Consider the following 9700-nt stretch of genomic DNA (forward strand, 5'->3'; position numbering starts at 1 on the left):
GAATGCAGGAATCTTTTTTAAATTATTTTACATTGATTTTAAATTTTTTTTAAGACGAATGCTGCTTAAACGGGAGAATATTCTTTTAAACAGGAGTACGGGAGGGTATGCTCAAAACCAGGAGTCTCCCACCTAAAACGGGAGGGTTGGAACATATGATATACTGTAAATATATAAAACTTTTTTGAAATACTGAATAACACGGAAATCGCACATTTTAGTTTCATTGCAACAAATTACCATGAATGAGGTGGCCTTACAATGAATAGCCTAGTGTGACTATGATTTAAAAATGCTTTTACAATTCCAGGTAGCTTTGCAGTCAAGTTATTGCAGAACGAGAAAGTAGACACTTTAGGTTATGTGTTATCTGCCATATTTAATATTTTCTCTGCTAAAGTTTGATTATTTGAAGCCCAAGCCAATTAAAAGGGGCAAGAGCAACCACTTTTGTGCATCAAGAGACACATCTAATTCTGAGAAATGGGATATAAAACTAACTGCTCCCTACAGTTAGCTTAGCTAGCTAGCTATATCCAAATACCTTTGTCATTTTTGTTTACAATGATCAGAAAAGCCATATGTTTAACCAGGAGGCAATAATAGGTTGGCTCATTGGCTTGTTCGCCAAGCTCTAGCTACTAAAAATAAAACCTATAGTCTAGCTATATCTGTTGGAAACAGGCTAGAATGTATAACATTATATATAAACATAAAACATAAAAAAGCACAAAGTATAAAAGAGCACTCTGTAATATTTTAACTATTCCAATTTAAGGCGGCCATTTTTATTTAGTATGGTCATGCGTTAAAACCCTGGCGGTCCAGTTTTGCACAGGAAACCTCTTGCGCCCAAATCACTTCTCGTTTCCACCCATTTTTGTGACTACGGTATTTGACATATGGGCGTATATTACAAAGAAGAGACAAAGTTCAAGACTGGTTACAATTATCTTATAGCGTTCTATATATCGCCGTGGTCAGTTAGTAGGAGTAATTATATCAAGAATGGTTCAAGAAGGGAGTATTTCAGTTGTGATTTTGACAGTAGTGACCGGAACTTTTTTTTTAAATAAGTTTGCATCGAATTCCAATCATTAATGCAGTGACAAGTAACGGATATCTTTTCATACGCAGTTGTATATGGTAAAGTCATATTGTTTCGGGGGAATCTGGTTTGATGTTGGTGGGATTTTTTAGCAGAAAGAATAAATTCATCAAATAACGTTAAGCAGGTTGCGTTGTTAAGAAAATCGTGTACGAACAGACAATTTGAGATAGTCACGAACTCTTAGAATGTTTGATAGTTTAAATAGTGGTTTGGAAGATTCATAATGTTTTTTAAAATGTATAATTTGAAGTGCTTTGTCTTGAATACTTTAAGAGCAGAAATTTTCGCGGGCCGAAATTTTGGCGATTTTCGCCCCTTTTCGCGAAAATTTCTGCCCTGTAAGAAATTTAACCTGAAATTCGCGAAAGTTTTTTCCAAGTTTAAAACCCGAAAACTCTTAATTAACGAGTGCTCCAAGGACAAGGGTAGAAATAAGAGAATCACAACGGAAAAATTACTAACCCTAAAAATGGCTGCAAAGCCCTGAACCAATTGTTTGCCACACCCCTAATTCCATAATGGGAGATTTTCTTTAGAGAGAATGTAAGATGCTAGGTTACATTGAAGAGGGACGATTCCAACCCCTTCCCCCTCCCCTTTCCCAAATTGAATCAAACTTGGCACACTTGTTACGTTAAAATAAGGAAAAAAAATGGTAACAAATAAATTTTTGCTTTGTCAGCACTTTTTCTGTCATCGAAAGCTTGAAATTTTTTCAAAATGCCACTATCTGCTTAAAATTCAATTATTTTTATTCTAGAACGAATTTTCACATTCTGTTTGAAGTTTCTGAAAACAAAATGAAAGGTATTTATAGATTTTTACATCGTTCGCATGAGAAATTGATAAAAATGGCACGTAGATCCGGTTTTAATCACGTATCCATCACGTGTTTAGAAGGATTCTACGTTTAGGTAGTTAGCCACTATTAAAGCCTGTGAGAGGTACGGGACCTAAAATTTTGGCATGCATGTGTCTAATAGATAAATAGTGAAACTCAGTTAGCATCATAGCCATGAAACAGCATAAAGGAGTTAAAAAAAACTGTCAGGGGTGGCTATCCAAGCGTTTGCTTCGTATACGAACGAGATAAATTAAACTAGAAAGACACTTTTGGATTTCTTCATCCTCGTCCCAACGGCTTGTTGCCTATGCCAAATCTGCTAGCGCTTACTGACGCCCACCTCGATGTCAAAAAAGCAAAGAGCCCTGGGGACGAGGTTGGTGTTTCTAAGAAAGACCTGCATTATTATCTCTTATTTCAGTTGATATAGGAACTTTTTATTTGATTTCTCTACCTGTTTCAATAACCCTACAAAAACATATTGTGTGCTCCATCTTTGTCATTTTACCGCCATTCCCCACTAAATTCATGGTATGTAGGCAGACATACAAGCACAATATTAAAACATAAACTATAACTATTAAACACAATAATCGTACCAAACGTTGATTACATGGCTTTCTTGCTCAGGTCATCACAATTTTATCACTGTCCTGATGTTAGATGCCCTGCAAACAAGATTGCTAATCATCAGTTAAAAATACACATGAAGACATCATTAAGCATGTGTTCTGCTCTCAAGCCTTTTTTTTGGAGTTCATAAAAGTGATTCCAAATTTGCAGTTGGTAATAAATAAGGTGCTAGTTCGTGCCATGAGCTCGACCGTTGTTTACTTACAAACAAAGTTATAAAATCTCTGCGATGGAGCAGCACCGATAACAAGCCTGCATTTATAGACACAGACCATATAAAAATCTAGTTACGCACACATCCTTCTTTTCAAACACGATTTCTCTGGCGATAAGATCTCTTCTACGGTAAGAATTTTTTTTAATAAAATAGTTTAATAAGCCAAGAAAATGCTTTTGGGATATATAATATTTTATCGACTTCGTTTAGTCAATCCCTTATGCAATTTCACGAATAAAAAAAGACTTAGGTATAGCAGAATAAAACCTGCATCTGGCAAGATGTAAAGAACATTGTCTTATAAAGAACCTTTCTAACGGCTAACTTTCTTCTCTTGCAGTATATCAGCCGTCTTAAATAACTTTGCATTTCGTGTTTACATCTCCAATTATAATAATAAAATAATGATTGGAAACGAGAACTTTGCTTTTTAAAATTTCACCGTGGTATAATTTTTCTATACTGTGCTCTTAAACTTGCCCGCTAGCCACTTTAGGGGGTAGCCTTGTGCAGTAACATTTTCACTAGAAAAACACAGAGAGTTAGTAATCCACGTTCTTATAAAGAAAACGCATGTACGCACAAAGCAACCTCGTTTCCAGCGCATGGGGACGCGGTTGGTCACAAAGTTCATATGTTGTATTGTTTGTTTTTTATAAGCAAATGAAATTCAAAATTACGCTGGGTTATGCTTATGCAAAAAGGACAATGAATGAAAACACGTTATTCTCCTTAGTGTTATGCGTACATGTTTCTTCCTAATTTGAATATATCTCCGTAATGTTTGGCTAACCTTCCTAAAATTGTCGATCTCGCGGAACAGAGGAGTACCACGACAAAACTAAGACGTTATCCGCTTACAGCTGCTACCGTAAAAAGGCTTATAGTACGTCTTATATCATAGAGATATATAATAAATATTTTTATGATGTTAAACAAAAGAACAGCAGCAAGACTGAAAGTAGAATTAAACAAGTAGGTCATAAGACAAGTTAATCGGCATAGTGGTGTTAGAGTTCATTATATAAGGAATTATATTTCCAAAGATAACAATTTTATTCAATTTAGCACACCAACCTACAGATTAATTTAAACAAAAGATACTAATGCTTTTTATTTAATATGTCTACATTTTTTCAGCCATTCCAAACCTCATTTTTTACGAATATATTTAAATAAAAATATTTGCATGTGAAAATCGTTTATTAGACCAATTGTTTTATATTATTAATGGCATCAAAATATTTGTTCAAAAAGGCGGGAAAATATTATTATTATGGGAGGTGGTTTTCTTTAAAAATTATGGAAAAATAAATTTTCATCATTATTAAAATTGCGGGAGAATGATGTTTTTTTATTTGTATGTTGACATTTTGCAAAAATATTTAACGTCGAAACGTAGCCTAGAATGAACTCGCTTGTTTATGATATGACAATATTAATCAATGACTGAACAGATCAACCTCATCCCCAGGGTCTTGTGGCCCCTGAGCCGTTATTACGGAGTGGCCAATCAACTTCGTCAACAAGGCAAAATGCCCTGGGAATGAGGTTGTGAACAGATAAGAGGTAATATTTTAAAAGTTAAATAAAATTCCGATGGTGTCAGCAATAACTCATCCTTCAAGAAATTTATTTTTTGGGAAATTTTTTATATCCAATTGCCACTATTATGTACAGCTCTGAACATTGTTCAAAGTAATGTACATCCAGTACATTACTTTCATGAGTTTTCGACAAACGATTAAAGAGATATTATAGTTTAAAAAAAAATTTTATGACGTCATAATTTCGTAGCTTCGAATTTTTGGGAAATTTACCAACTTTTGCCTTGAGATGGTGCCACATGTTTCTAAGTTGTTTGGCCTCAAAGTTATTTTTGGTTGTGATTATTTAGACCACTTAGTATTTAATAAGTGATTTTTGCAAACCATTTTCCCGACTATTAAATATTTTTTGTTTTTTAAACTAGTCGACTGTAGAAAAATTCTACGAGGGGATCCCTGTTAAACATATTACTTGAATTGTTATTTCGTGCATCTTTGCCGTCTGTTATGGAGTAATGAAACTTACTTAGACGGGGGTTATTACTATGACTATAAATGCAATTATAATAACATTTAATTATAGGACTCTTGTTTTTTAAATTGGCTCACAGACAAACAGAGAGCATTATAAAAAAGATATTCTCTCATTAAAACAGGGCCTTTTATGGAGCCAACTAACCGGTTTGGGAAGCCATTATTAAAATGGTACCATAAAAACGTAAACAAATAAAAAATACATTCCTATAGCACAAAAAAAATACAAAAGTCTTTTCATTCCATTTCACATAAACAATATTTCAAATTTGTTTTGCGTACTTACAGAAGTTTCAAATTAAACAATCTTGAATTCCAAATGTTTCAAAATCGAAAGTTTTTTTTTCTACCGTGGTGACTTAGAAAGAAAAGAAAGATTTTTCTTTTGTTTACAAAGAAAATTTATTTTTCATATGAGATGCAGTCAGGTAAAAAACGGATACTGACCGGTTTTGATGTTGTACTGTGAAACACAAAGTTTGAAGTCAAAATTGCAGACCGAGCCTGCGATCTGTATCGGTGTCTGTTTAGACGAAATAAAAGTCACAGACATGACAAGAGATATTTTTTTATCGAACTAATTGGTTTATTTAAAAGTTCGTCTCAGCACGCGAGAGGTATTCCATCACTTTTTTAAATCTTAAAACAAGTTTAAATTGCCCAACTTTTTAGTAGCTTTAAGCCCAATTTTTTATTAAAATATTTTATTATAATACTTATGTAAACAAAGCTTTTAAGGTGGTTCACCACCAAATAATGTCTAAATTTCAAGAATTGTTTTTTACCTTTTTTCTGACAGCAAATTCACCTTAGAATACCGTGACAAGTAGTTCTTATGACAAATTTCCGTTTTTATTGCGCAATCTGGCACTTTCTCCAACCAACCGCAAATATAAGTGCATAGCAACGCTCACAGCAACCATTTTCGCATTCTTAGACAGCTTTCTTGTCCCGCCGTGGAGGTTTAATGCTTTGCAAAAGCTGGATGATACTTTAGGGCCTCCTAAGACAATATATGACAGTTATGAATAATAAATGTGGTGTTCCACACGCAGTCAGAAAGCTGTTTTAACGATCCACCCTCCGAAGTGAACTCGTAATCAATTAGACTTTAAGACTTAAGGTCTTAGGTATTTGGTTCTGGTCAAAATAGTGCTGCTGTACACCTTTTGTCGATCCACAAGTCTAGAATGTCCATAAAATAATCTTTAAACACGTTTTTGGCCTTTTAAGTTCGAAATCCACGCAAAGCAAGAATTCTCAAGATCGAAGCACACATGCTTTACAATTTCTTCTGTGGATACAGACATTAATATTACCTCGGACTTAACTTAAAGCGATTCTCAAATCAAAGTTTTGTCTTTCAATTATTTTGTCGATGTATCGCCAGTTTCGCCCTGTTTTAGCCTTTTTCCGTCTAAGAAATACCGCATCAGTTGTCTGGGTGAGGAGTCAGCCTCACGAAAATACGTTTCAGTCAATCCCTACACGTGACCCTTGAGAAACATACGCGAACAAAAAGGCGCTTCAAATAGCGCATGTTATTCAGTTATTTGGTTTAGCGTCGAGCAGCAAATGTCATATTTTGCTCCTATTTTACGTAGCAACGGGTAACCATGGCAACCAATCAACTAAATTTTAGACTTAATTTTGTCGTACTGTCGCCTACTTTGATATCCTCATCAATTAACTTTAGAAAAGACAATCCTCTGCGATATAGGTTATTTGGTGGTGTATCACCTTAAGGTAGAAAAATTACTTAAATGGTTTTATGCATATATGATATACGAAGTACCATTTCCTTCTTTTTAGAAAATGTCAGTGTGCCAGTCTGAGTTTGATAACAAGTTGTATTATCATCTGACCAATGTTCCAGCTGTTGTAGTAATATGTATACTTCAGTTATATACATATCGACAAACGAAAAAGTTGAAACTGCTGCTACCATTTTCTTTTTTCACAGATAATGATCACAAAAGGACTTCCACTGTTCTGGCATTTGGAGCCATAGCAAATACATTTATCAATACTTTGACACTCGGAAACTTCATGTTAACATCACAGAGCTGGGTATGGGGACCGTTAACAAATCTTATCTCAGTAGCAGAAATTGGTTTTCTTTACTTCCCCATATTCACCTGCATCCATTCTCCGTATGTTACTTTAGCATCCGTTCTTGGTTCCATTTACACAATGTTTATTACAATTGGGATTTTTGTCCGCTTGTTTCATGTCAAATGTGAAGGTGAATCCCAGCTGGGTTCTCAAGTATTGTCAGGATTTGCGATTTTACCAGACATTGTATGTTCTTTTGGGATTATGTTCAAGTTCATTCATCAAATCTTTAAAAGCATAAAAACAGGTGTTCATGAAGAACGTAAAGATAAAATACTGAAAAAATATCAGCAACAGTATGTTAAAAAACTGTTCAACCCGTCTCCCATTGAAGGCTCTTTAAATTTAGTTGCCAAATATGTTTGGAAAAATGATCCTTATTTTAAATTTTCAACGATCATTTTATCATCTGTGATAATTTTCATCACTTTATTGTATCGGATTGCAATCAAAGGTTTATACTACTTGCATATTATGAGAAAATGGTCGGTGATTAAGAGAGCATTTATTCGAAGCGCCGTTATATTAGGTGCCATTGTGTTGTTGATTGGGGTGTTACAGTTATATTTCTTCATGAAGACTCATCGAAAAGATATGAAAAATGTGTACAAAAAAGGTCCCAAAGAAGTTGAAATATCAAATACTTCGACCATTCAGCGAAATCTTTTTTTTCCTGGTTACTTTATTGCCCATATGGTGTTTGGACAAATTGTGTGTCTGTTGTTTATCTTATTCTTCACAACACCTTTCATTTTTTTAGCACAGGTTTGTCCTGATTGCTATAAAGAAGTTATTGTTCCAGTGTTAAAAAATGTTTATGGTCTTTTTATCATACCAATCGTGATTTACATCGTTCAACGCTGTCTGGTTTTTTTTGTGTTCAGTCCGAGAGTCAACGATGAGCGAGCATTCATCAAAAAGATGGGATTTTACCACATTGTTCTGTATTTTTCAATGTTCTGTAATTTATTGCTTGGTGTGTTCTCGTGTTTGTACACCGTCTTCTTATCCGCCATTGTAAGTCTTGTTTGCTTGGGAAGAATTGATCGTATTGTAATGAATCCAAAATATTTCAAACGCTTCCATCGTGGTCATCTGGCATACCTTAGCTTTTTGAAAGTGGAAGGAGTTCATAAGAATCCGATTATGAGATGCTTCTGCTCCATTCTTTTTGCCTTGGTATCAAATCAACGGTACTTTGACCCACGCGACACCAAGATTTTCATGATTTCTCCTACTTCATACAGAGTATCACGAAGAGCACTCAACCGATGGCATCTTGCAGTTATGTTACTTCGAAATCCAGCATTGATGCAATATCGAATAAAGGCAAAGCAAAAAACCAAGTACGGAAACTTTGCATGAAATTAAAATCTCTGATAGAGGCTTCGTAAAAAACTCTCTATTTCTCTGCCGAAACGTTGCGTCGCCCAAAGAGAGAGGTGAAGATTAGATGATAGTGTAACAACTTAACTACATAAGCAAATGTACATTATTGTAAAATTTATTTTTATTTAATCACTTCAAAATCTTGGATAAGTGCTGCTAATAAAATAAATGTCACCTGAACTAAATGTTGAGTTGGGGACCTGGAAAACTTAATAAACGTCGTCTTGAATATGAGCTATCATTAAAAGTGCCCCTCGCGAAAAAAACAAGTTGATTTTATATAAAAGGATTAACATAACATAAAATGCAAATCTTTATTGGTTTCTGATTTTTTGTAGAGCACGTATTCACGAACATATTATACATTGTATATATATTGAATAATTATCGGACGTACTTATTACTTTTTTTCATTGGTTATTTTTAAATGAATTTTGTTATTAATCTTTGTTAATTTACACAGCACATGTAAATATCTTCAGTATTATTTTCTAGGGCAGTTAGACCACGTTTTTGTTAAGCAAGCCGCTCTCTCTCTCTCTCTAGTCTTACTATTGTTTTATACCGTCTTCTTTTACCTAATTATGCGCAATTATGACGTCACAAGTTCGATGTAAAGAAGCAGTTGATGGCATGAATAATAATCAGGATAACTCAGTTTTAATATTTATGTAAGTATGTTAAAACTGTAAAACTTGACAGGTAAAATATGGTTACATCACCAACAATAAAACAGCACCTAATTTTTTGTATAACATTATGTCATACATGAATTAGCATAATTATCAAAACTTCTGAGTCAAGAATCTTGGGAACTGATTGACATTTTTCAATAAAACGCATACTTGGCTTTTTTGATTTTCATTAGCTATTTTATTGGAGGACTAACTTAAATTTTTATTGGCTATTGGTGGGCAAACTTTGATTTTTAATGGCTATTTTGATTGGATTGAAGGGTAACTTTAATCTTTATTGGCTGTTGAAGAACAAGTTAGCTTTACATTATTCTCTTTGATGTAAACCGTAAAAATTTTTAAAGAACTGTTTTTCAAAGTGATATTTTTCACGACAAAGGTTTTGCGATGGCTTTATAAAGATCTTTTCGTCAACCTTGTTCCCAATTCTTCATTTGAACTCGGGGAAAAAGCTAAGTCTCCGTGCAATATTTTTGACTTGAAAGGTGACACACGTTATTTTTTCACCTTGGAGACGGAATGTGAATTTTTATGATTTCATGTAACCGAGGTCGCGAATTCAATAAATGTTCGCCCGATTCTGGGGTTTTCCGGTGCATTTCTCCAAAAACCAGC

General features: G+C 34.2%; 1 protein-coding gene across 1 annotated transcript; it reads left to right on the forward strand.

Moving 5' to 3' along the window:
- Positions 1 to 1901: 1901 nt before the first annotated feature.
- On the forward strand, positions 1902 to 9332 carry LOC130633350 (stimulated by retinoic acid gene 6 protein-like). The gene is made up of 2 exons (XM_057444545.1): positions 1902 to 1918; positions 6699 to 9332. The coding sequence occupies exon 2, from the start codon at positions 6702 to 6704 to the stop codon at positions 8364 to 8366; it is 1665 nt and encodes a 554-aa protein (XP_057300528.1). The 5' UTR covers positions 1902 to 1918; positions 6699 to 6701; the 3' UTR covers positions 8367 to 9332.
- The last annotated feature ends 368 nt before the right edge of the window (positions 9333 to 9700 follow it).

This window comes from Hydractinia symbiolongicarpus, chromosome 1 (genome assembly GCF_029227915.1).
Source record: "Hydractinia symbiolongicarpus strain clone_291-10 chromosome 1, HSymV2.1, whole genome shotgun sequence".
Classification (NCBI taxonomy): Eukaryota; Metazoa; Cnidaria; class Hydrozoa; order Anthoathecata; family Hydractiniidae; genus Hydractinia; species Hydractinia symbiolongicarpus.